This window comes from Cyprinodon variegatus, unplaced genomic scaffold (genome assembly GCF_000732505.1).
Source record: "Cyprinodon variegatus isolate N-32 unplaced genomic scaffold, C_variegatus-1.0 Scaffold597, whole genome shotgun sequence".
Lineage (NCBI taxonomy): Eukaryota > Metazoa > Chordata > Actinopteri > Cyprinodontiformes > Cyprinodontidae > Cyprinodon > Cyprinodon variegatus.
This window is the reverse complement of record NW_015151050.1, coordinates 1-27,872: the sequence shown is the minus strand read 5'-3', so window position 1 is coordinate 27,872 and position 27,872 is coordinate 1. Positions and strand designations below refer to the sequence as shown.

At 37.7% G+C, this 27,872-nt stretch overlaps 2 protein-coding genes across 3 annotated transcripts in view; one reads left to right on the top strand and one right to left on the bottom strand.

Moving 5' to 3' along the window:
- LOC107096086 (pyruvate dehydrogenase (acetyl-transferring) kinase isozyme 3, mitochondrial-like) overlaps window positions 1-9,722 on the top strand; it is a 13,916-nt gene extending 4,194 nt beyond the window's left edge. Inside the window, exons 2-11 of the mRNA XM_015392582.1 lie at window positions 1,178-1,319; window positions 1,434-1,505; window positions 2,586-2,770; window positions 2,860-2,949; window positions 4,182-4,259; window positions 4,429-4,505; window positions 5,226-5,327; window positions 5,434-5,541; window positions 5,631-5,744; window positions 6,674-9,722. Of these exons, the coding sequence (XP_015248068.1) occupies window positions 1,178-1,319; window positions 1,434-1,505; window positions 2,586-2,770; window positions 2,860-2,949; window positions 4,182-4,259; window positions 4,429-4,505; window positions 5,226-5,327; window positions 5,434-5,541; window positions 5,631-5,744; window positions 6,674-6,823 (1,118 nt within the window). The 3' untranslated portion in view covers window positions 6,824-9,722. The remainder of the gene's footprint in view (window positions 1-1,177; window positions 1,320-1,433; window positions 1,506-2,585; window positions 2,771-2,859; window positions 2,950-4,181; window positions 4,260-4,428; window positions 4,506-5,225; window positions 5,328-5,433; window positions 5,542-5,630; window positions 5,745-6,673) is intronic.
- A 98-nt stretch (window positions 9,723-9,820) lies between these two features.
- Window positions 9,821-25,579, bottom strand: pcyt1b (phosphate cytidylyltransferase 1, choline, beta). 2 transcript variants are annotated; one of them, XM_015392583.1, is made up of 8 exons: window positions 25,364-25,579; window positions 21,197-21,296; window positions 18,642-18,758; window positions 18,391-18,542; window positions 15,390-15,468; window positions 15,151-15,293; window positions 13,430-13,618; window positions 9,821-12,229 (listed from the first exon to the last, which is right to left on the bottom strand). In XM_015392583.1, exons 1-8 carry the CDS (start codon window positions 25,433-25,435, stop codon window positions 12,005-12,007), a joined length of 1,077 nt encoding a protein of 358 aa, XP_015248069.1. In that variant the 5' UTR covers window positions 25,436-25,579; the 3' UTR covers window positions 9,821-12,004. The 2 variants fall into 2 exon arrangements, with proteins under 2 accessions (XP_015248069.1, XP_015248070.1); XM_015392584.1 differs by lacking the exon at window positions 25,364-25,579 and adding an exon at window positions 23,313-23,448 and having other exon boundaries at window positions 9,825-12,229.
- Window positions 25,580-27,872: the final 2,293 nt, after the last annotated feature.

Sequence of the window (27,872 nt, the reverse complement as noted above, 5' to 3'; positions counted from 1 at the left end):
AAATCTCAGTATATTTCTTAAGTATGGAAAAATAAAATGCTAGATCAATTTTAAAAATTCATAAAAGAAGCTTCCTAAGAAGATAAAGCTGATAGAAACCTGGAAGTTAGATGTTTCATAAGTCAAGAAATGCTTACAAGAAAATACAGATTTACATAAATGTGCTCTTTTCTGCATATACCGTATTTTCTGGTATATTCGATGCTACTTTTTTCCCACGCATTGAACTAGGCGGCTTATAAGATGGTTCAGCTTTCCTGTGGATTTTTCTTAACTGCCAGAGGCGTCGAAGTTGGAAATGAAAGAATAAGGGGCCAATTTTTATTTAGCAGAAGAACATGCTAGCAGCAGGCACGGCAGAGAACAAATGTCCTTAATTCAAACATTTTTATATTTATTTGCTGCATTAAAGCTGCTGCACCAATAAAGAGACTGGGCCCAACTCCTGCTGAGCTGAAATAAAGAGCTGACGAAGCGCCATCTTTTAGTATAAGCTCCTACTGCTGTGAGTCAACAAGCTAACAGGAGCTAGCATTCTTCTTCATCCCTTCTCTAGGGGGTGATATGTAGAGCTCCCCCTACAGGTTTGGTGGGAAACAGTTCCGTAGATATCAGTGGCTTATAACCAGGTGTGGCTTATTATGTACATGTCCAGTTTCTTCAAAAAATGTTGTGAGGACAGCCACTACATTTTATAATCAGGTGCGCACTTTAGCCCAGAAAATCCGGTATTAGTAATCTTTAATCATTTTGACAGGGTCAGTCTGCTGTAGCAGAAGAGCAGGTAGAAGCTGTGCTTAAAGAGCCCATATTATGCTTCTTCACAGGTTCACCGTTTAACAGTTGGGGCAAAACAGAGCTTGTTTACATGCTTTTAAAACAGCCACTATGATTGTGCCTTTGCAGCTTTGGTTACAGGCTTCTGTCTCTTTAAGGACTCTCTCCTGGGCCTCAGTCAGTGGTCAGTTAATTGGTCGGAGTTTGTTTGAGGTCCTAATTAGTTTGAGCATTTCCATACAGCTTAGATTCAGTGTCTTACATGAATAGTAAAATATGTCTCTTTCGGGAGGTTTTAAGCGCACAAACGCTCTGCAGACTCTACATCTGATAATCCCCTATTTGCCCTGTTTGGTGATAAGCATAAGGAATGCATCTCTTTCTTTCTTCCCCTATTCAGGCAGAGACAATGCATGTGAGAAAACATCCTACATGTTCCTGCGTAAGGAGCTGCCGGTGCGACTGGCCAACACCATGAGAGAAGTCAACCTGCTACCCGATAAGCTGCTCAGCCAGCCCTCAGTCAGACTGGTCCAGAAGTGGTAACATCTTTTGTTTTCCTCCTTTTTTTTGGGGGGGGTAGCGGTGTCAGATGATGAAGTTTATGATTCCCAGGGTATATCATTTGACTTTTTCTCTCTGTCTAACTTGATCAGGTACATGCAGAGCTTCGTGGAACTGCTGGATTTTGAGAACAGGAAGGCAGACGACCCTCACACTCTGAATGAGTGAGTGAATATTGACTGTATGAGTAATGGTTACAGAAAGTACGAACAGTTTGTTACAGTGAGGCAGTTAGCTGTAGATAACTGAGTGTTTATATCACAACAATATCCCATCTATTAACGGCCACGCATCACTGATACACCCACACAGGAATAGGGATCGGCCTGTCTGCATTGTGTACCTGACTCTAAGAACAGCTTGTTGACAATGACTCAGCAGAAACATTAGGTTGATACTTGCCTTTCCCGGGCTTTTTTTTTTTTTCCTTCTTTATTTGGTTGATATTGTTCTAGTAAAGACATAGTAGGCGGATTTTGTTTCATCACAGCCACAAATTTGATTGAGACTTTAAGCAACAGAGCAACACAAAGTACTGGATAATGTGAACTGGGAAGAAAGGAATGGTCCAAAATATGTTAGTGCGTTTGTATTTAGGCCCCTTTTCTCTGGTACCATCTGCAGTTTATTCAGTTATTCCCTATTTCATGAAAGTGACATTAGCCAGGAGGCCTGTGTATACTCTAGAGAAGCTGCAAAGATCAAAAGCTCGGGTGGATGAAATTGGTAGTTGAAGTAATGTAAGAAACTGCACAAAGTGGAACATAATAGTGTAATCCTCCTGAATAGAGCCCCTACTAACCCCAATGAGAAGATTGATAATGGTTACTTTTTGTGTTTCTTTTTGTTAGCAGACACAGAGAAAAGGTTAGAGTTAAGGAGAAAACCTGTTAGTAATTGCTAAAGTGGAGTTTTATCTCCCTGCAGGACAGCAACCAGAATCGACATCCAACATGATGGTTAAGTAGTTTAAACCCAAGCTTCTGTGTTAAAATGGTTCAAAGTCCAAACCTAAAGCAACGCTGAAAAATCTTGCAAAGAATGGACCAATATCTCAGTCTCCAGATGTGTCTCCAGAGACTTGGAGCTGCTTACAGGGAAATGCTATAGAAAGTATTGACTCAGGGGCAGATAAACAGAGAACTGAAGCACATGCTTGACAATTTTATTTTGGAGACATAAAATCACAATAAAAGATAACAAAGTTTGGTTTTAAGGTAAAAAAAAAATGTCTTTCCCTTTAGTTTTCTGGAGAACTTGATCGACATCCGAAACCGCCACAACGACGTCGTCCCCACCATGGCTCAGGGGGTCATCGAGTACAAGGAGAAGTTTGGTTTCGACCCCTTCATCAGCAGCAACATCCAGTATTTTCTCGACCGCTTTTACACCAACCGCATCTCTTTCCGCATGCTCATCAACCAGCACAGTATGTCCAACGGTGGCGTATGTCCCCGTTACGTCCGCAGAGCCGCCGACTCGCCTAAAGCTGTGTTTCTCCCATGTGTTTGTGCTCAGCTCTGCTGTTCGGTAACGACACCAACCCGGCCCATCCCAAGCACATTGGCAGCATCGATCCCACCTGCAACGTGGCCGAGGTTGTTAGTGGTAAGTTTAAGTCCTGTGGTTTCTTTGCTTCCATCGTGACTGTGGTCTAAATTAATTTTTAATTCCACCCCATGTTGCGTTACATTTTTAAAGAGAAACAAACTTTTTTTTGTTGTTGTTGTTGAAATACTTTATTGTTTGTGCTTTATCTTTTTTTTTTACCTGTTTGTCTGGTTTTTTATGAAAAGATCGTTTTTACTACACAAGGAGTTTTTTTTTGCCAACTGTAACTTTATGTCCATCAGTTACCTGACACATTTTGCTAAAATGTGTCTTTTTTTTACCTCCTTATAGAGAGTTTTGTTGTTTTCCTTGTCTGTAGCTGTTTACAGGAAAAGCTTAGCTGCAGACAATATAACAAAGTGGACCTCTTGGAAACTACTTCCAGATGTGGCTGGAAAACATGCCTTACACTAAGCAGAGTTCCTGATAGGTTAACTCACCATGACTCGACAAGCTTACACTATTATCAAAAGCAGGGGAGAAAAGATTAGGTGTAGAGCTCAGCAGAAAGGGAAGCAACCCAACCATCTACCAGGGGTTAAAGTTACCTCCTTCTCTCTTGTTAGCCCCAGAGGCAAAGCTTGTAAACTATTACCTGACGTATTTATCAAAGTTTTTCCGTGGATGCTGAGATAAGGGAATGTGACGACCAGCTGAACGTTGTGTTCCTGTCAGGCTTTGATTCTTTTGATATGATAACCTAAATCTTATAAATGCCGGTTTCCTAATATTAGAATTAAACACATCTAAAGAAGACTTTTATTGGTTCTATACGGACGCCGCCTTTAGTGTTGGCTAAAGCCCCAACCCTCTGTCATTATCAGGTTCCCTGGGTGGCTGGTAGTAGCATAACTCATTATTACTCCACCTCCATGGTTGAGAACTCTTTTTAACCTCTCCTTTGTATACAAAACTACTCTTTCTGGGCTCAGTGTGCTGCCTGAGGGGCCGGAGGTCTAACCGCCAGAGTCAAATATTGTTCTAACCTGTTGCTCCACCTGAGCCACAGCTATGTTATCGCTCTCAGCGTCTGTTTTAAACGTGTGTCTGATCGGATTCTCTGCTTCCTGAGCGTGTGAAATTTCTTAGAAATTAGGCTCTTCAATCGTTAAAAGAGACTCCTAGATCAGAAATAGTTTGAAAAAAATTATAATTTCAGCATACAAGATTGTTGCTGGATTATAGCATAGATGATCAGCAAAAGCTCTGTCTTTTTTTGCTCTTTCTAGATGCCTATGACACTGCCAAGATGTTGTGTGAGAAGTACTACTCAGCTGCTCCCGAGCTAAAGATCGAGGAGTTCAACAGTAAGTGCCTTTAATCGTTCAGCCTCTCTAATGAACCATGCAGATGTTTGACTACAGCAGGCGTTTTAAATTTAGCTCCATAGCAATTGAAGTTTGCACCATGTCATTAACTTCCAAAGAACCAGTTTTCTGTGTACGGTAAATACTTGATTTTCTGTTTGTGTTCCAGTGAAAGCTCAGAAGAAGCCCATCCAGGTGGTCTATGTCCCCTCGCATCTGTTCCACATGTTGTTTGAGCTCTTCAAGGTGAGCTGGTGCTGCTGATCTAATCCAGAGGTCTGCAACCGGCGGCTCCGGAGCCAGATGTGGCTCTTTGGACCCTCTATAATCAGCAGCACCTAGAGCCAAAAGTGAAATTTGGAAGCTGGTCTATGCCAGATGCTAACCGGCATTTGCCGTATAGCAAAAACCAGTTTAAACCAGTTTACAATGGGCATAAGCTGGTTCCCAACATTCATATAACATCTTTCAAAACTGGCATGCCAGATACCACTTTTGGCTCTCGCTGTAAGTCTCTATAATGGCTCCTAAAGTTGGATAGAAATGATGAAGTATTAACTAAAGGTTTTAGATAAGGTGTAAAAACATAAGGCAATGTTTAGCAGATTTTCCAAAGCGTTTTTGAATTGAATATTCCTTACAGAATTACATAAATAAAGATGTTTTAAGCTCTATTTTTATATCCCCTTGGAAGCAATGTATTTCTTTAACATAAATATTAACATCCTGTAGAAGAAAATCTATGAATTTGATAATTTCCTCATTTCAAACCCTTAAAGTAAAAATAAATGAAAAAGCATTTATTATAGCAGATGTTTAACAAAAACAAGTAGTTTTTGACTGGACTCAGGGCAAAATGGCTCTTTGGATTTTAAAGGTTGCAGACCCCTGATCTAATCACTTCTCTTTACATGTAATTAGTTTTACTGTAAGGACTGATTTTATTGGCTCTGGGGGTGTTTGCAGAACTCGATGAGAGCGACAGTGGAGCTTTATGAGAACAGCAAGGAAGGCCTGCCGCCAGTGAAGGCAAGAGTCACTCTGGGAAAAGAGGATCTGTCAATAAAGGTAAAGGCACCTACATGGGAATCTGTGCATAAATGTTTAGCGACACTTGACCTTTTTATATCCACGTCTTGTTATCTCTTAACTCTTTGTGTCTGTTTGTTTTAAGATCAGTGATAAAGGAGGAGGAGTTCCTCTGAGGAAGATAGACCGTCTCTTCAACTACATGTACTCCACTGCCCCGACGCCCAGCCTGGAGCCAGGAGCCGTCCCATTGGTACGGTTTATTAAAACTTGTCTTGGCTAATTCACTTTGTGTAGAAATTAATATGTTAAAGTAATGTTTTTCTGTCTTTCCTGCTCCAGGCTGGTTTTGGTTACGGTTTGCCTATTTCCCGGCTCTATGCTCGATATTTTCAGGGGGACCTGAAGCTCTACTCCATGGAGGGGGTGGGGACAGATGCTGTCATCTATCTGAAGGTAACGTTACTCACCCAGAAGTGCTTTTCTAAATGATTTTTTCCCCCAAATAATATTTTGAAATTCCACTTAATTGTTTGCGAAGGTTATATCAGAAGAAGACCCGTTTTGTTAAGTGCATTTCTAGGCAAAACTGCTGTTTAGCAGCTCTAAATGACAGGAGGTGGTTTTAGATGGCTAAAACATTTGAAGTAAAATCTCTGTAACAGTTTTCAGTAACAGACATACCCTGATAATTAACCTCCAATAGATATTTCCTTTCTTGACATTTTTCTGGTGTTATGAGCTTCATTGATTTAGTTTTTCTTTTTAACAATACACATCATTACTGGCCAAAAACTTTGCAGGTATAAAATAGCTTGTTCTTTACAGTCACCTGTAGAAATGAGTAAGTTTGCATTAAGATTATATTAGATTCAACTTTATTGTCATTACACAGGTACAGGTACAAGGCAACGAAATGCAGTTTAGGTCTAACCAGAAGTGCAATAGCAGCAAGTGCAGGATAAATAATGGTTCCATTAAAAACAAAATCTTACTAGTAGATTTTTCCTATGGATATAATATATAGTTAACTAGTGTTATGAACTAAATTTACAGCTGGATATGTACCAGCTGTAAATTTAGTTCATAACACTAGTTATCCAAATATTATATTCATTAAATGGCTCCCCTGTTACCAAAACAATGGTCTAGTTTAAAGGTTCCTTAACATTTCACCTTGTGACCCCAGTAATAAGAGAGACTGGCAACCCTTAATGGTGACCTGTCGATGCCCTGAAATAAAAACATGCCCTTTTCTAGGGATATAGAATATAGGGATATAGTTTTGATATGTTTTTAATTAAATATAATTTCAGTTTGTGCTACAGTATTTACATCAGGACCAGGTCTCAGTGCATGTCTGTTGTTTTTATTTTTATTTCAAGGCTCTGTCCAGTGAGTCCTTTGAGCGCCTCCCTGTTTTCAACAAGTCAGCTTGGCGGCACTACAAGACGAGCGCTGAGGCGGACGACTGGAGCAACCCCAGCAAAGAGCCCCGTGATGCCAGCAAGTCCTCATACAAAGCCAAAAGATAACTCCGCCTGGCTTGCGAGCACAGCTCCCCCTGCTGGGAGCCAGAATGGCTGCTCTCTGTTTGGAGCATGAACGCTAAAATGCTGCCTGTGGGTAAAAGATTCGTTTAGGCCTGCTTTTACATCTGATGGTGAGAGGTTTCTGTTTGGGGATCGGGACCTGAATTTAGAATTTCCACCTGACTGCAATAACCTTTATTAGCATAGCTTCTATTATTGTGATCCAGAGCAGAGTTGAAATGAAACCCCCTCTATATTGTAGATGTAAATCCTAGCAATTTCTTTATTGATTTAGGACAAATATTGACGTCAGGTCCTCTTGTTAAATTCCTAGAATCACCTCTATGTTTCTGTCTTGTGTCATGCAGTGTTCTGGCCACACTGTTGTTCCCTGTGGCTAGATAAGCTGTACTCTGCTGATAGAGTCTGTAAAGGCTTGAATTCTCTTCCTTTCTCTCAGAACACAAGGGGGGGTAAGGATGGAGTTTCAGTGCAAACTAGAAAAGGGGGGAGATTTTATTCCCTTTGATTCAATGCACCACTAGGCCAGTTTGTTATTTAAGTGGCAAAAACTTGTTTTGATTGCACTTTTTAAAATATTAGGGTTAGATGTTAAAATATTTATAAATTAGGAACAGTAGCACCTTTAAAAAAAAAAAAGAAAAAAAAAAGGTAGAACAGGCAATGCTTTATAGATTACATGATGTTTTATTTAAGACTCTAGAAGTCGGGACCTTTGTGTTTTATTTATGAAAAAAGAAGCCTTATTTATGGAAACTTATGGTATGTTTGGTGTTTTTTGAACTCCGCCTTCAAGGCTCTACCAGAACTCAACCAATTTTAAAGGGAGGTGGCATATACATATAAAAGTGGTCTGAATTTTTTATTTTATTTTACTGGTTTAGCTTTATTCTTTTTTTATTACGCTGCAACAGAGCATAAATCAAAGTACTAACCCTTATCTAACACTCCTGCTTGCAGCCCTCATGTAACAGCTACTAAAATGTCCAAATGAGTCATGTATATGATGACATTGCTGAGTAGCATCACCAACGCCAGCAAGATTTAATGTACTAACCTTGATGGAAAGAAATGGAGCTGTGGTGTCTGAACGAAGGAATGCCGTTCTGCACGTCTTCATTTCATGCCGCTGTGGAGGATAAACAACCTGCTCACTGCTTGGACCTGTTATCCTAACTCTGCTCTTTGCATCATCCAGTCAGCCTCGTGTTTCACTTGAATGATCCTTACAGTCTTCTAAATGAGTTTGAACAAAGTTTGTAAATTTCAATTATACTGTTTTGTTTTGTTTTTTTATGACGCGTTCAAGTAAAATAGAAGTTTCAGCTTTAGTTGAACTGTTTTATGATATTTTAGTGACTTTTTTATGTTATATGTACGGTATGTTATCTTTTATGTTTGAAAGAAAAGTCATAAGGCACACAAAGATTAGGAGAAGCTATAGTGGAAAAATATGATCAAAAGAGTTAAGACTAGATTCAGAGCACTAGATGAAGTCTTTTCGCTTTTCCTATTTCATCTCACTGAGAAGCATTTTAGTGCACTTTATTAAACCTAATATATTTACACTTTAAAGTGGTTTAATGCAGTAACTTTAATCACACAGAAGCTACGCAGTCGGATTTCAAATGGCTGCTTTAAGCTAAATAAAAGAGGAGAATCGATTTCAGTTCCGCAGCAGCAAACTTGTATTTCTGAGTGGATGGTTCATTTTTTTTTTATTAAAGTGAGGTTCTGTTTGAAGGTTTTCCACAGTCAATATCTTACCTGCCTTCTGTATAAATCCAGATTAGTCGGTCCTGGAGGCTGAAGCCATCATATAGTCCAGTCAAACTTCTCTCATCTTGAAACAACTCTAAAAAAACATGATCATCGTTTTATTAACGGTACACCGTCATAATGATTGTATTCACCATCAATATTTGCACTGGTTTGGAGGCAGTGTGTCTCCAGTTATGTTTATGTGGGAAACGCATACCGAGGACAGCATTCACCATAAAGTAGCATAACAAAAAGATCATCATCTATAAACTATTATATTTTTTTCTGTATTTATTTAGAAATGTCTTGATATGTTCTGCTGTTCCTTTGATTGTGGTAAACATACATTTTGCATAAATTAATGTGCAATGTAAACATGATGTTTTAAAGGCTAAACTAAAGTTATTTTAAACGGTTCCCCTTTGGCTGTTAGCTTTAGCCACTTGGACTAGTCGGTCTTTATTTATACAAAATAAAGAGACAAAGTTATCTATCGCAGGTATGGTATCAACTGGATCAAAACTTTTTTTACAGAACTTCACTTGAACAATTTAGAACCATCCTTATTAAAGGAGATGATAAAGGGAGTTTCATCAGCCTGAAGTGGTTTCCTTCTCTCCTTTAGCTCCTTCTGAAGTGAAATGAAAGAAGAATTCAGTGTCTGCATCCTGTAGAATCTCTGCGTTTCACCGCTGCTGAAATCTTTGCAACCTTCCATTGAAACTGAGGGACGCTCAGTTTCACATCCGCTGTTAAAAGAAGTGCTGTGTTATAGAGTAGCTGTAGATTTGTGGTCTCCCTTTAGACCAGGCCTGAAAACAAATCAAAAACACAACATAGAAGAGCTCCTATTTTCAAGCTCAGTTGTTTTAAACTCTGCTGTCCTCAAAGCGTCTGCTTGATCCATTTTAGAGAATATCACATAAGATCAACCTATTGTGTATTCTGTATATATAGCGTGTAGATTAATTGCTGTGTTTTTCATCCTTCTGTACAAACTGCTTAAATGATATATTTGTGTACAAGATAGACCAATAATGCAACATTCATCAAGACGTTACAGATTAGTTTCATCTTATCAGTCAGCATGAGATCAACAAAATGTCAAACCGTACAATAAAGCAAACTCTTGTGTGGTCCATTTGTCTCGTTTTTATGTTGAAAGGATGAAATGCAGGGTAAAAATTGATCCTGATCTACACTTTTATTCACATGTTTTGCCATTTGAACAACAGTGACTTAAAAAAAGAAGTTTTGACTGTGGTGGTAAACATGGGGTTCATACAGAAGGTTTGTTATGTCTACATGGCATTAAAGTTATCATTTAGTAGGGAGGATAATCTGCGCTGGGCTGGTATGAGCAAACAGGCCTGAGCTAAACAAATGTTAAGTAGAATCATCATTCGAGCTTTTCTACAAATAACTGACATCATTTTGCAAAGAGTAGAGGAATGATTGGTAAATAATATAGATGGAGAGAAACTGTTGGGGACCCCTGATAAAGATGCTTAAAAAGCTTTGTAATAAAAGTTGTTTTTTGTAGCAGCAAGTTTTGTAGAGAATTTGGAAGAAAAAAAATACTTTGAGTATGTTTATATGGTGAGTTAAAAAATCACTGTTTTAAAAAAAAAAAATCAACAAATGCATACCATTAATATCACCAACAATCCCTTTAGAAGAAAAGTAACAAAAGCTTTTTTCAAGCATTACCTTCTTTCAGTTAATTTAGAATTTCTATGAACTTTTTGAGTTTAAGGCAGCTAACAAAAAGTCTCAATGACAACTTAACAAGTGGTTTGTGGATATCATTAAAAAAGGTCCTTTCCTTCCGAGGGCATGTAGTTTGCTAAACTGCTGGGATTTTAGTTAGGACTTCTGTCTTTTTTAATAATTAATTATGGATGGGGGCTGCTCAGTATACAGCAAGAAGGCTCCAGGTTTGATTCCCAGCCCGGGGTCTTTCTGAATGGAGTTTGCATGTTCTCCCTGAGCATGCGTGGGTTCTCTCCGGGTACTCCGTATTCCTCCCACAGTCCAAAAACAGTTAGTTGCCAATAACTGTTAGGCTAATGGGCTTCTCTGAAGTCCCCTTAGGTGTGAGTGTGTGCGTGAATGGTGATTAAGCGTGTCAGATAATGGATGGATAATTATGGATGGGTTTGGTGAAAAGCAAAGGATCAACATATATATGAAAACGCATCATCTACAGTGTTAAGTACAGTGGCGGAGCTGTGATACTGTGGGCATTTTCCCCCCTGGGAACATTGTAAGAGGTCAAATTAAAATAGTTCATATCTTAGGGTCTAATGTCATCGATAGGGGCTGATTAAAATAAAAAATTATTCACCAGAGACAAAATCAGCCCTTTATGCTCATCTCACTGCCTATGCATAAAAAGCCTATAGAAAACCTGTGTAGTTAGCTGAAAAAAATAGAACATTAAATAGGAGCCAGGGCTCTGGATGATATAAAGAGATTGCAGAAAGAGAAATGATCTCATACTGTTTCTGTATCCTACAGCCTTGTGAAGCAGTATAGAAGAATACATGCGTATGTATTGGAAACACGGTTGTAGAAAGACAAGCGGGATAAGAGAAATTGCCAGCTGTGATTTTGTTGAAAACAGATTCTCCCTAACTTAGGATTTGCTCCCCACTGAATAAATGTATGCACATTAATGACTGGACTGCCTTGCTTTTTGAAGGGTAAGATTAAGCAAATAAAATACATGATTTATTTATCTTTTTTTATGCATATCTAGCAGGCTTTCTAATATATTTTTATATAGATTTTAAATTTGAGCAATAATTATTTTTCAAGTACTTAAAAAGTACAATTATCTTATTAGTACAGTTTGTTTTATTTACAAAAATGGTTTAAACTAACAATAACAATGTGTCTGGGTTGTGTGCAGTGTCTTTTTCTGTTATTCCAATGTAACATTGTGGGAAAAGGTGTCTTGAAATGAGTGCCTACTTGTATGTTAAAGGGAATTTGTAAAGAAGCTTGGCATTTTACAAAATAAGGACAAAAAGCATGACAAGAAACAATCCAGTGATGTTAGCAATTGGTTTCAGTGTCTATTGGTTCTGGACAAACCAAAGAAAGTCCTCTTTACAGGTATTGCACAGAGTTCTTGTTCTTGTATAAAAAACAGTGACACTGAATACATAGAATAAATCCACATCTTTTTCCTCCCCTTTCCTCCATCTCTCTCTGCTCTGCTCCCCAGAGAATCATGGCTTTTTTTTGTATTCCACTGATCAGTGTCAGCGTTGCAAATCTGCAACGTCTTTAAGGAAACCTGGTTCTGTTTCCAGCCGACGTTTGGAGAAAAGTGTTTTTTGGTGAGGTGTTCCTAGGCAGTGTACCGTGAAGTGAAACGTTTCTGCTTTTTTTCATCTACTTCTCGTCCTCGTCGCCTTCACTCATGCTGCTCATCAAGGCTGAGGCTCCTTTGGGGGAGTTGGGGGGCGAGGGCCGGGCGTTGTACCAGCGGGCAGGGGGCGATGGAGGGGAGGGGGAGCGCAGGGGGGACAGTTCACGCGGAGGGCTGTTGCAGGGCGACTCTCTGGGCGACAGAGCGTAGGACAGCATCCGGCCGCTGCGTTCCTGGAACACTTGTTTCTGTTCAGAAGCAAAAGAAGAAGAATATTAAGAGCAATACATGGCGATTACCTGCTCTATGATTAGCTGTAAAATGTCTGGGTAATTATCATATATATTTTCTTTCTCAAAATAAGGGCATTTTTTTCCTAAATAAAGGAGGTAAGTGACACACTTTGCCAATGGAACAACACAATTGAATTTTTAAATAAGAAAAAAAAAAAAACACTTTCTTTGCCTTATTTCAAGTGGGTATTATCTAATTATCTTATATTAAGAGTAAAAATACTCAAAAATCACCTTATTTACCTACTTAATTTAAGGGAAAATACACTTACCTTAAGACATTTTGCTTATTTCTAGATAGTTTTTGCAGTGTAAGAATTATACGCACACAAAAATGTATATGTATATACCCCTCGGTTATCTGTTTGTTTCAAATAGGCTGTTTAAGTAAAAAATTTCCTGGTAAACCACGTTTTTAAGATGTTTCCTTGGTTCAACACACTAGGTTTAATTTGCATATTCCTGGAGAGCAGGATTGTGCTCTAAACTGGTGTCCTGCACACTTAAACAAACAAAGCATCAAGACTGCAGATAGACACCTCTGTCCTTAACATTTCACTGATGGGAATAAGTTGATTTGGACTTTACTTGTTTAAGTTAAAGGGCCCCAATTTAGTTTTCTAACATTACAGCTAACAAAAGGACAATGAGGCAGAGCTCTGCCCTAAGAGGAGGCAGGACTCTAGTAGTGTTAGCTATATTGGTAAGATAAAAATTGGTGTTGTTAGAGCAGCATAAAGAATAAAAAAAAATAGCTTTTTGTTTTTTCTGCTTCTGAAAGATTAATTCACAACATTTAGGTTCAGTGAAGATAAATGTTTTATAATATTCTACAGAAACATGTTTCCTTTTTTGGCCTCATTGAGAACTCAAAGGAAATTAGCCAGGACATCAGAAATGCATGTTCTCTGTTTTTGCATAGTGCTCGGCTGGCCCTGGGACACCGCTGGCCTCCCAGAGAGAAGGAAGTCTGGGAGTCTCTACTGAGACTGCTGCCCCATGTCTCTGATAAGCAGAAGACAATGAGTATTAGTAAGAAACAAAGCGTTTAAACTCAACAAATTAAGGTTTTATTTTTTGGTTTACCATACTGTAAGTTGGAGGATATCTGCCTCCCTTTTTGCATAATGTCACACAGTATCAAGCTTAACTTACCCATGTCCCATCGGGTCCAAAAAGTTCTAGGAAGTTGCCAATAAACTCTCTAGATTTTTCTTCCCATTTCTGGATGAGATCGTGGCTCTTCTCCTCCACGCGGTATACGAAATGTTTGCTCTTCTCTTCAACAGTTCGAACCTTTTCCTTCATGCGATCTACCTGGTTCTGTAGTCGATACTTTTTCTCCTTTGGGGCAAAAAAAAAAAAAACAAATCAGAAAAAAATGTATCAAAAGTTTAGAAAAGACATAAATGCTTGAAGAGCTACAAACCTTTCACGATTTAGTCCTTCTATCCTAAATTAACTGAGCTCAGAAATAAAAGTTCTATTCAGGCTTTACATCCTGGAATATTGTTTGATTCTTCTTATTTGCATTGGACTCACTGGCAGGGGGTTAAATAGATGATCTGAAGGTTTGTCTGCAGAAATGGAGGCTCTAGTCGTGTCTGTTGTTATGGATAAGGAGCTGGCCCAAAAATGGAACCTCATTTATCATCATGAGATACAGATTTTGGTCAATGGCTTGTACTTATACAGCCCTTTTTCAAGTCAGAGGACTTGACCAAAGCACTTTAGACTACATTCAGTCATTCACCCATACACTGATGGTGGTAAGCTACTGTACATTGGGCTGGGCTCACTGACAGAAGCGAAGCTGCCATACACTGGTGCCACCATTCTCTTCGACCACCATCAGTAGGCAATGCAGGTGAAGTGTATTGCCCAAGGACATAACGACACTGAAAGCTGAAGCCGTGGCTTGAATCAACAACCCTCCAGTTGCAGGGCAAACTTCTTCCTCCGACGCCACTGTCGCCCGAAACTATATTATGCAAGAGATCTGAATATAAATGATAGAAATAGGCTTCATTTTTAGAATTTCTGGACACAGCTTTAGATATAGAGTAGAGGGCTAAATGAAAGGACTCAGATTAGGTGGTTTAATCTAATCAAGATGCCTCCTAAGTGCCTCCTATGAGCAACTTTCAGTCCTTTGGGGAAACAGATCCAAGGGTCGACTGAAAACTCACTGAAAAATGTTGATCTCCCAGAAAATTCTATGTTATTGTAGCTAAATTAATCTGTTGGATAGAAGCACTTTGATGAATGGGCAAATTGTTGGGAAGGGCAGTGAAATATGTAGTAGTATTTCATCCCATTATGCACAGACAGCGACGTAACATTACAAATCACACAATAAACCGAGATATGAGTAGGTGTCTTTATGATTTCTACAGACAGGTTTACTACAATAGTAGATTAAAACCCTGAAATGATGGCTTTTAGTTTCAGTGTGCCACCCCAAGATCTTTAGTGGCCCTATCTGGCCACTTAAGATCTTGGGGTGGCACTATGGTGGCACCTATGAAACATTTCTGGAGGCGTCGCTGGGGAAGGGGCACTCAATCCTGACCTTTATGGTTTTTTAAGTTCACTCCTCTTTTTTAGGAATAGATATAGAGCAGTGTGAGCCCCATGAAAAGATTTTAGACTGATTTTATGTATATATGCCTAAATATAGATTACACCCAAAGTCATTACAAATTATCGCTCTTGTAAAAGTGACAGCAAATGAGTGCCAATCATTTTAAGTACAAACGCTCATGTAATTTCTTGCTCACAAACCAATCCTCACTGGTGTTTTTCCCTCTTCCTAAATCAGGAATAAGGACATGGTTTTGATATGATGCCACTGCAAAGGATCTAAGGGGTCTTACGTTGATGTAGCTAACATTAAGCTCCTTAGCTGTGTAGCCGCGTTGCAGGTTACGTCGGGCGTATACATCATAGTCTCGGACAATTCTGGTGATAATATCGGAGGTTGAGATCCCCTCTGTCCTTTGCGTTGGGACAAACATCCCTGGTGAACAAACAGAATGCTGTTGCAGCACCAGGCTCATTTAGGGAGGAAATGTGGAACATGATTGCTGTGATCCCTGCAGATAAACCGCCTGACCTGCTTCTTTGATGTGTTTATAAACGTCCTCGGTCCCCGCTGATGAGTACGGGATATCATCATGAGCCACAAAATCGATCTGGAAAACAACCAAAGGACACATACTGTATGGCAGAAAACACAACACTGGCACATAAAATAAATCAATAACATGAGAAGAAGTCAAGTGGGCATGCAGCTGAGCTTTTTAGCTTTGCATAACATGAAGCAATCTGCAAAAGTATTATTTTAACATCACATTTAGTTTATCCTACTGGGAATTATCTGATATACACAACCAAGTATTGAAAATTTTGGAAGTGGAAGGAAAATGATCTGTTCAACCTCCTTTACTGTTAATGACATTCAATTCAATCAATCGCCTTCACAAAATATAACGCGACAGCAATCTATTAATTGAAAAGTTACATCTGCTATCCTGTTTTTTGACAAACATTCAGATCGGCTAACCTCCTTATTATCAGAGCAGAAGGGTTTGATCACTCTTTGTTTTCATTCTTGCAGAATTTTATCATTTCATCATGATCATCTTCCCTGGTCTCCTTCGATAACTGGATACACTCAGAAGCAATCATTTATTTTTGACTTTACATAAAACATGGCTTTCCACTAAGAAAGTCGTATTTTAGTTAAAAAAGGAGACATGTTACCGGTTGAGCTGTGTTTTACTGTGAATCCGCAATAATTGGTTATAACCATCGACGTTTATGTTATGTGTTTGAATGGGCCAGTAGAATTCTAGAGCTAAATCCAACTATCATTCAATAACAGGCACCAATGGGGCTGGACCGGGTCTATAAAAACGCCCACAGGCATTTTCGGTTGTTGCGTCCAACTATGATTAGCTATATTTTATGGGGATACACGTAGCTTAACAGGGGACATACAGTATACACAATTTGAGCCGTTTAAAAAGAAAATATATAGAGAAAATAAATCTATCAAATATTTAAAAACAATATTTGGTAAAAATAAGGGTTATGCATTTAAAATGAAAACAAAAAATCAACTGTGTATCTGTGTAACACTGTTTTGGTGGATATAATGTTTTTAAAAAAAATCCTTTAATTACATTTTAATTTGGTAAATTTATATTTGTTATACCAACATTAAATAACTTATCATAAATTAAAACATTTTTAATTACATTATGACAGTCTTGGGCCAGCCCAAAAATAGGGGAACATTCCCTATGCCCAGCCCTGGCACCAACCTCTTCACCTCTATAATTGTCAAACATGGAAATTGATTTTCATGGAAAAGCTTCATTCAGTCTGACTAAACCTAAATCATTTTTTTTAAACAACAGACCGAAGGCTTAGCTTCTAGATAGAGACGGCAAAGGCTAAAAGGTGGGGGGCTGAATGCAAAAGTTTTTCTTCCAATTTACAATTATCCACTACTTTGTGTTCAAATTCTAACAAAATACATCCATTCAGAGACTATAAGCACTTCTCCAAGGTGCTGCGTGTATTTGAAGTTGGCAGTAGTGAAAAGTAACAAAGTACATTTACTTGATTACTGTACTTTTTTAGTATCTTTACTTGAGTAATTTTCTGGGGGTTAGAAGCTGCTAGGTATATGTTCCTTTTGGCTCAGCCTAGCTTTGTAATCCGCTCTTGCTCTTTTTCTTTCTTGAAACTTAATTTCAATATGCAAAGAATAGCAACCCTTAGTAATGAATTTGGACACCACTGCTTAGAGATAAATGTGAGAAACTCACTATTTGTAGCTTATAATTTTTATTAAGGTGTTAGTTGTTGCCATGTGGCCAAGTTGTTCAGTAGGATGAGTTCTCAAAGCAGAGTTGCGGTTTCTTTGTTGCAACAGATTAAAATTAAATGTCTTTTCATAGTGATAGTATGAGGAGAATCAAGACATTTTGGTCTGATTTAAATAAGAAACAATAATTAAAATAGCTTTCTTCAAGTTTTTGTAGCATTTTATGCTAAAGTTCTTTACAGGTGGTGTAGAATCTGTAGCAGGTGGTTCTATGTGCCAATACATTAGGTGGTCTCTCAAAGCTACAAGGTTCGTTAAAATTACTCTGAAAATAAACAGAAATTTACTGATATTAGAAAATTACATTTGTAGTAGTTTCAAAAACGAGTAGGCCCTACTTTAATACTCTAACTTGAGTAGATGTTTGACTGAGTAACTTTTTCTTTTTTTTGTATAGGCTATATATATATATATATATATTCATTCAGAACATATGTCCAAATAAAATCTACTTCCAATGTACCATGGTTTTTTTCTTATTTTTGAAACCTAAAGAAAAAAACAAAACAAAACGAGACAAAAAAAAAAAAACACCCACACCACCCACTCTTTCCATGTAGCAACACATGTACACTGTAGAAGTACTATATGAAGCATTAACCATATTTTTGGAAGGTCAGAATTAAGAGAAAAGAGCACAACAAAAATATTAGAATAATTGAAACACAGTGAAGATCAATGTTGATCAGTTACTCAGGTCTAGTAACTTTAACTTTTACTTAAGTACGTTTTGAGTATGAGTATCAATACTTTGACTCAAGTACTACTGCTGAGTACTTCATCCACCACTGGAAGTTAGACATGAGAGGATTTTAGTCATAAGTATCTCTTTTCACTCATCAATAGCAGTCCTCCTGAATCGTGCTTAAAGAGCTCTGTCTTTGGTGAGGACTGTTGTTATGCATCTTTTTAGTAAGCTTTTAACTGACTCTACCAAACTGTTTTAACTGGTCTGTATCAATGATTAAAAAAAAAAACAACTAATTGCCAATATAAAGTACCTAAACACAGAGAAAGATGAATGAATATAGAATGAACTACACCAGCTAAATCTAAATTAACAATTAAATTAACTTTCCAGCTAAGGAAAAGCAATAGATCAGATAAAGTTAAAATAAACTAAATTGAAATGTTTGCGAATAAAATTACTTCTGGTCAAGTTTTTTTTTTTTTCTTTCATGAAAACTGATTGTTTTAAAGCCTAAGCTCACAAATGCACCTTGTGTTTCTCAAGGAACTCTGGCGTGAGCGTCCACGGTGCATCTCTAAGAACTTCGTCCACGTAGCGGCAGTGCCTCAGGGCTTCGTAACGTTCGTGCTCCGTCATGACTGTGAAGCCCTTGTACTTATGAGTCAGCTCATCGCTGCACACTGTTGCATGAGAAATGGAGAGAATTCACAGGAACACAGAGATAAACATGGATCGAAATTAGTCTGTTTGTCAAATTTGGGTCTGTGGCCCCGTCTTACCTCCTACTATGAGATAGGTGTTTGGAAACAGGTTCTTGGCCTGCATGAGGGCCCGAGCATGGCCTGAGTGGAACAGGTCAAAGATGCCATCTGCGTAGACTCTGACTGGCCGGTCGACTGAAAGTAAATAACATTCAATTTGCAGATATACAGAAGAAGCGTGTTTGTCTGAAGCTAATGAAGACTCAAAAAATAAGAAAATATAGAATTATAATTAAGGAATCTTAAAAAAATTATTACAAAGTTTGCAGCTTAGATCTTTTTTTTCAGATATATCTATGCTTTCTCGGAGTTCAGTAATAAATATTTTATAAGTTTCATTTTTTTTTTTATATCTATCAAGTTTATGCTAAGTTTTAAGATTTCTGAAATCTTCTGGATTGCAGATTCAGTACCAAACCCTGAGTGATTGTGACTCATTCTTGTCATATTGCTTAAAGGCTGCAATCCTTTTATTCTGCTTTCTTTTTCCTAGATAATTTTTTTTTTTTTTTTTGAGAAATAATCATAGGTCAACCATGGTATTATTATTATCAGAAAAATCTTTAAATGTGAAAGACACAAACTTCCAGTTTTCCGATGACCAGTGATGGATTTCATTGCATTATCAGATTTCTTTCTATGACACAGAGTTAGACACAGTGTGCTGGATCATTGCAAGTCAGTTAGTTTGAAAGTTTTAACTGTAAAAATCACAGTCCTTTCCATAAATTGCATCCAAATAAAACATTAGTGATTGATACAGATAATTAAAGAAATATTCGTACATCTTAAGGAAGACAAGTTTATTTGTATATCACAATCCAGTACAAAGACAGTTCAAAGTGCTTTACATGAGTTAGACAATAAAACTGAAAAACATAAAAGCAGAATAAAAGGAAATAAAGATAAAAGCATGATAAGCATGAAAAACATGACATGGGAGTGGCAGCCTAGTGCTTAGGGCATAGGGCTTGGAATCCTAAGGTTGTGGGTTTGAAACCCACTCCCACACACTGCCACTCTGGCGCTCTGAGCAAGACCCTTAACCCCTGATTGCTCCCTGTGCGTGGCACACTGTTCCCAAAGGGGATGGGTTGAATGCAGAAAGTTTAGTTTCTCCATTGTGAGATCAATAAAGTTTAATTTATCTATTTTTTTTAAAAATACAGATAATACAGAAAAGTAAATGAAACAGTTGCTTGTTAGAAGAGGCAGGATTTTGTATTGGTATGACACAGAGAGAGGGGAAGCTGAGGAGGACAGCACATGTTTCCCAGGAGATAAAGGTGGTTAAGAAAAGGAGATCTCCTGTTAAAGAGTTTAGAGTTCCAATTAAATCCGAATGACAATGATAACAGCCGACCTCTCTGATAAGATCATAGAAGAAGGATTGTACTGATCTTTTTATTGTAGGGCTAAAACACAATCCAAATAAGGTTTAGTGATTCTGCTAACCTATCCTAAATTACCTTTCTTATCTATGGTCACATTATTATCTGATTACAAATTTTAGAATTAGTGAAATATCAAGATGAATTCAGTCTTAACCATAAAAACCTAGTGGTCAATTTGTAGAAAACCACGATTTCCATCAATCCTAAAAGTTTTAACCAAGAATGAAGCTTTAACAGATTAGGGAACTTTTTCTACTTCAGTTGACAACAGCTGGTCAAAATAAAAATACTAGAGTTTTCCAAAATTTTACGTCTGCAAGTCAGCGCTGGTTATAACCCTGCTACACCTGAAGGATAAGAGACTTACATCGGATAAGGAAAAAAAACATCTTAAGCTGCCTGAAATAGAATAACTCTGGAAAAACGTCCAGGTTTCATGGAGCTGCTAAACTGACTAATCAGGAAAAAAGCTTTGGTCAGTCAGTATGAATAAAACCCAATGTTCCAGTGCAGTGAAGCAGGACCCTTGCAGAAAAAGCAGTAATCCAAGTATTTTTATCAAGTAGTCAAACAGAGGTCACTCCTCTCTAAAAGTCATGTGTAAAAAAAATAAAAAGCATTTAAAGCCGAAGATATAAATGTTAAATATGTGGTCAACTATTAAATAAATTAAATAAAAAAAATCATAATTGCATCTACTCTCTAGTTACTCATTGTTGGCTCATAATTTAATGCTGTGACCTAAAAACTGTAACTTAACTATAAAAACTTAATAAAGTCTTTCCATAACTGAATTAATTTGGAGTTAATTAAACTGAGATAGAGATTTTAAACGGTGCACAGCAAGTCAGACCCTTCCACTTAATGTATTTGGTTTATTTTAGATCCTAAAATCCTCAAGAGAAACTAAATGGACAGTATTAATATAGTGTCATACATATTTAGAGATATCTCTGGTCATAAACAAGGCAGTCATGGAACCAAAGCACAAAAGAACAGAAGTAGTTGGTTTACAAGGTAAGAAAATCTAAAAAAAGAGGTGTGAATACTTTTGCACTGAACTCTCTATGGAGGAATACGGCTGATGAAATATAATCTTCAGAAAGGGGAGAATATCACAAAGAGATAAAGTGAGGAATGGGAACACCGAGCAGGATCAAGGTGAAGATGAATGGATACCTGGGGTCCCTCTGCGTGCTTGTGCGATGCTGAGCTTCTCATGAGGTGCGCTGCAGTCGCAGCTGGTCTCCGCAGCAAAGATGGCAGGCTCGGTCAGAGTCTGAGACAGAAAGGGACTGGGTCAGAGGAAGAACCTGGAGCACGGCCGTTTGCCACTTGTCTCCCACTTACAGTAACCGCAATTAAGGTATTGACAACGGCTGAAGCTCACTCTGCTCCCTGAGACAACAGCAAGGCAGAAAGAGCTGTACTCAGTGCTATTGATCACTGACTTTCACCTCTCTGCATGTACTGCAAATAATGACAGGACGTGTATGTAACTTAGCATGGTGCTGAAGGGACAAAAAAGCTTTGGTTCACCCTGATTCTGCAGCAGGAAACAGGTAAGAAAGGTATTTATCTGGCTGTGCCAAGAATCTCATCAAGGTCAAAGTGTTGCAGTTTCATCCCCTCCTGGAAACCTGTGTTTTGTGTGCCATCTGTTGACTGCTGGGAATATTCACCCATTCTCATTCGCACCCTCAAAGAGAAACAGCACGGAGCAGAAAGCCGGAGGAGTGTGAGAGGAGGAAGAGAGCATATAAACAGGTTCAGTCAGGCCCCTGACGTCAGCACTTCCTACAGGAGCAGAGGCGAAAATAGAGTCTGAAATGGTGACAGGTTTCAGGAAAACAGAATTTGTCTCTTGGAGTTTTAATAGACTTTAAATCACACAGAAACTGTGAGGCTTTTCCGGCTATCTATACATGCAAGAGATGCAGAAATCCTCCTGTACCAGTATGTAAACGATACTGTCTAATGTATAATAATTACAATATAGATTAATTCAAATAATTTTCCATTTGTGTCGAACTGAAGCTTATCTACATGTTTTGTGCATCCTTTCCCTCCTTTATAAATACTTTTAGAGGTACACCTATAACTTATGGGCAACTATCCACGCTGGTGTTTCTCTTCTAGCCAATAGGACAAGACTGTAGACTTTCAAATGGTTGAAATTTCAAGCTCTTTACCTAGTCCAAAAATCTTCTTTTGAGTTAATTTATGATTATTTCAGAGGACGGTTTATTCTGCGTCTCTGTGTAATTAGCTTCATGTTTTGGATCTTTATTCTACTGGAAGATCCACCAAAGACTTGTTTTCAGTGTCCTAAACAAAGCAAAAAAAAAATCATCATTAAAAATGTGCTAGCATTACAAAGAACTCATGATGTACCCTGATATAGCTTTTTAGAGGAGAGAACAGCCCACAGCATAATAGATTTCTCGCCATATTTAACAACTGTTCATTATGTTTTAGCACAACTAATACACTTAATTATATTAAATAGGATGGATTTTTCCCCCCACATTTGTTTATCTTAGGAATGTCATATTGCTATGAATGATACATTTATTTTAATATTGTTCTGTATGTGATTTAAAGTAAAAAGCTCAGAGGTCAGTCAGCAGCAGCTATTATCCCTTCAGGAGGAGGCATTATTACCTCTGATTCCTCCAGCACAGTGATACTGTTGAGTTAACAGAGAGCAGATGGCCAAGGTTAAACTTTGTGATCAGGAGTATGCAGAGGCCTATCAGGGCGTGTGGCCGGAGCGTGCTCGTTCTAAAGCCCGATCTGGCACGAGATAGGACATCTGGCATAAAGAAGGATTAAAGCTGTAGAAAAACTGGCCATGCAATAACACAGGCAGCAAAGAGAGAGGCTGCCTACAATAATATAAGATGAGGAGAAGATATGGGGGTATGAAGGTTTGGGAAGACAAAAGGACTGAAAAGGTGATTTGTATCAAGGAGTATTAAGGCAGAGGATCCAAACACGGGTGGCTCTACGATCTCACTGCGACAGTCATCACTCAGCAGGGCATTCCTCTTGATTTGGCAGACACCCCTCAGCAACAACAAGGACTGTCCACTCGGCACTCTGAGCATCTCCCTCATGCACATACATCTAGGATATGTTTCATAACAGGGAATAAAGGAGGACCCTTTTGTTTCCCCTCTACTTCCTGTCTCCGTTCCTCCCTCTTTCATACACACACACCTACACATATAATCAGTCTTCCCTGTCTCCTCACACTGATGGAGAACCAAACAGTAATACACAGCCACCCTACCGTCCGAGGATGAGGGCAGGTGTGTTCTAGCTCCTCCATTTTCCCCAAAGCCTCATGGGATGCAGCTGATTTCTAGCTGTTTTCTGACTCAGCATCAATGAGGAGATGCTTCTCTTCTGGCCACTCTGTCTCCTCTGTTTTCCCCGCCCACTCTCTGCTCCCTCTGTTCTCCCACTCCCTCCTCCTCCTCCTCCCTGCCCTTTTTCTCACAGGGTGTAATCCTTTACAGTCAGCCGGAGGGTGACCTAGTTAAATGTGACGAGGAGTTATTTTTTAAGGAATGGCAGAAGGAAGTTAGAGTAGAGCTGTTGGTGTAGTTTAGTTTATTATTTATGTTGAGTTTATTACACAGTAGTTGCTAGAATAGAATACACAACCTGAAATAGTTGTATTGACATCATTTTTTGGTGTTCCTAAAAGTCAATAGTCAGCACCACCCCTACTTTGCAATAGAGTAGGCAATATTAGTTTTTAATGTTCCACTTGACCAGAGGCGTCAAGTAATGAAGTACAAATACTTAGTTAGTGTACTTAAGTAAATTTTTTAGGTATCTATACTATATATTATTTTTCTTCCTATTTCTGACTTCTACTCATTATATTTTCACATAGGTATCCACGCTTTCTATTCCTTACATTTTTAAAACAATGTTACTCATTATTCTTGGCTTTAGTTTATGTTTACAAATATTTATTTCACATCATGTACGCCATCCAATACAGATCATATGCGACATCCACATCTAGTGAAAACTAGGGTAATTGGATGAGTCATATAACGCAAACACTCAATGGTTAGCTAAAGGAAATCATCAGAAGCAAGCAGGTGTTCTTTAAACTGTAAACGTGAATTGTCTATGCCATGCTACAATGTTGGATTCAGAAAAAGATGTTGAAATGTCTGAAAGGTCGTACACAGGTGAGAGCGTATCGGGAGATGTAGACCAACAAGACCTCCCTCATCATTGGCCCTATCTCAAATAATTTTTCAAAATAGTTGTAAAATTAAGCTTTCAATTCATATAGTGGCATTTGGCCGTTTTTTTTTTGTTTTTTTTTAAAGGGTGCTTTATACTTTTATACTTTCATTAGTTCATGGAGCACATACTTTTTCACTTTTACTTGAGTAAATAGGTCAAGGTTGATACTTCAACTTTTACCAGAGTGTTTTTAAACTGCAGTATCTATACTTCTGCTTAAGTAACAAATGTGTGTACTACTGGCATCACTGCACTTGACCCATTTTGATGCAGTGTTTTATTTTGCTTTTGTGTTTTTCCCCCTATAAAACATCCACAAAAATAAGTTATAAGTTAATCTTTGATTTATGCTCATTATAACTGAATAAGAATCCTATGATTTGTATGTTATGTGCGTATATCAGACAGTTATTATAACCAAATTGCCTCTCCGGTTTATAAATAGGGCGCACCTACTGTCTCACTGCTGCAGACAAAGCAGCACGGAAGAGGTCTCACTTCGTTCCTTTTATATTTATTGTTGTTATCAGAAAGAATTTTGCCTAAACATTTTGCAAATAGATTAAAACATTTAAATCAGTTATAATTACAATGTTTTTTTTTTAAATCGGCAACATGAAACCGGAGGATTACATTTCTTGAGAGACATTCGATTAAAATTAGCAAACGAGCGTCTGTCTTTGTAGACAATCTGCGCTATTTCTATGGTGACGGAGGAGAGGCGCGAGACGTCCCATGTTGGACCAATCAGCGCGCGCTCCAGCAGCAGGAACTCTGGGGATTGGTGGAGTGAAGCGTTATAACGTTACAAACAAAACAATTGAACGCTTAAGATTTAGGTCAAGTGTAAAATACATGTTTAAGTTCCTTTAAAATGATTTCATGAAATAAGGTTCTCTATTATGAGGAACACTCTTATAAAAATAAACACTTATAAACGTTTATGTTCTTTATTCTCCATAGATGACTTTCCTGTCTCTAAAAGCATCGAACAATGAAGCAGTTTTTTTTATTAAGACTGATAATATGTCACAATGTTTATTAATAATAACAGAAATAAGGTCCTCTCACCCTCCATGATCCTCTTCTGCAACAAACAGCTGCACAGCAGGGGGCCCCTCTGACCCGCCGCTGTTTCACCATAGTTCTCCAGCAGTAAAATGACTTCTGTCTTCTATTCCTTGTTGTTTTTATGAGTATATGAAGGATTATGTCCGTTTTTCCTAAGCACAACAGAAGAAAAGCAGCCCACCCTGTCCAGCTGGTCTGCCCACAGCCCCAACTGAGGGGGTCACAGTCTACACAGCAGCGCTACAGTAGATAATCTCACTGATAGACAGGCCTGGACCCTCCTCCTATTGTATGGAGTTGTAACTCACTATTTTATACAATTGCTTGTATAAAATAGTCAGCAACTGCTTTTGACCACATATCAAAATAAGTCGCTCAATTCGAATGACACTGAGATAAAATATTCATTTTGCTTGTTATTGTTTGTGACAATATTTTTTTTAGATTATCTATTTATTGTCAGGAATCTTTTCAGGGATAACTTTAATTCAGCCTCGTCTGAAGACATTTAGGTAGGCTACAAAAAGCTTGTAACATCTCTGATTTTTTTTTTTTCCACTCTGACCAAGCCCTTTCCAAAATCTTTTTTTTTCTCCCCTTTTTTGCTTGAGACATTACTAGTTTTTTAGATAATCCGGGTCATGGGGCTCCAAAAATAACAATCATCAACATGCATTTGTGGCACCGACTAAAATTGAGGAAGTCCATGGTGTCAAGTACTGATTCTGAGCACTGAATAAACACATATAGCTGCTGCCAGTGCAGCCAAAAGTACCAGTTTTAATTAAACCTTTTTACCTGGAGAGGAAACTGCTTGATCCAACCATCCACCAATAAAAGACCGAACATAACACCTTTTATTAAAAACAAAAAAAACTTAAGTTGTTTTATGAAAATAATGATTCAAATATTGATTTTTTACTGGTCTGCAATCAATAAATTAATAACTATGCTATACTTGGAAAAAATAAAGTGGTTGCAACTAGGACATGTTGTTATGGCCATGACTGATAAAGACTGATAGGTATATTTAGGTTTGTTTTTATTCTATTAATGTTTATCATTTTGTTACATCTCTGTAAAGATATGTAGTCACCTTATTATAAAAAATGTGCAACTGTTTTATTTATTGTTTTGAAGCAGAGTTCTTGATTTCCAGTCATGCATTTTTATATGAATAAGAAAAAAACTGTTTCTGAATAATTGTATTTATTAGAATAATGCCAACTATTGTTTTAATTTAGCAGTAAAAGTGTTTTAGTGTCACTGTTTGATACTGATGGTCTTTTTATGTTAGATTAACCATTATCCTACTGTAATATTATGATATGGAAGCATTTGGATAATGGTTGCCCTGTTGTTATTGTTATGATAAAAACATTTACAGGGTGCATCTGTGATAGGCTTCACCTGAGAATACTGTCTTTATTGATCACTAACCCTCATTTAGTACAGTTTACTTTGATTCCTCATACTTCTGTAGGCTACTAATACTTGTCATTGCTGCAATGTGTGTTATATCTTCTGCAATATGAAATACAACAAAAGTTTTTTTATGAAAGCTTTTGGAGGGAAGTAATGTTTGCCAAATTAATTTGTGTGATCAAGGCAAAAATAAAAACAGTCTTACTTTCAGCTTGTAAGTTATAGTTTTAACTGCTTTATAAACATGATTAAAAAAGGATCATAGGTATATGCCTACTTGGGTTTTTGCCTTGTCCCATGCTCAGGCTGAATGTACTTTAGATAGTGTGTATTCATATCTAATTATATTATCATTATTAATGCCATTCACATAGCTAAATATATTCCGTCACCAAAATGTAACCCAGAGGTTATTGCTCACTCCAAACATTTAACTACACAGCAACTAAAACTTCTGAAGTAGCATTCCAAATATACACAGTGTAATATATATTAGGGGTGCTTACACAAAAAGCTTAAGAGAGCAGCTCGTGTAGCAGACAAACTGTGCTTTGTATTTCCATTATTGCTGTAGGCCTAGTTCCTCTATGGCCCCAGTCTGGGACAGAAATCTATTGTGCCCTTTACAGACCCGCCTGGTTTCTATGGAGACGGATATCATTGAGGTACAATGGCTCATACCCTGAAAAATGGAGAACAATGACCTGAAATTGTCTTCTGAAACGAGCCTGACAGAAAAAGACAAAAATATTTTAATAATTAACAAACTAACCTAATCTAATCCACCCTCTGAAGAAAATGCCCCTTTTTGTGCATTTAAATGTTTTAAATAGCTACATGAAGAATAATCAATGATTTTATCCAATAGTTCAATCAATCAAGACTACTTTCAGCATTTTTCTCATTTGTGTATTTTTTCTACATTTTAAAGGCCTTGCTTTCATGATCACCCTGAATTTATTGTTATGTTTTGTTAAAAACAAAAACCAACAAAAAATGGTTATGTACTAAATTATATATTAACATTTTTTAAATATCTATATCTATCTATATCTACATATATATATATATATATATATATATA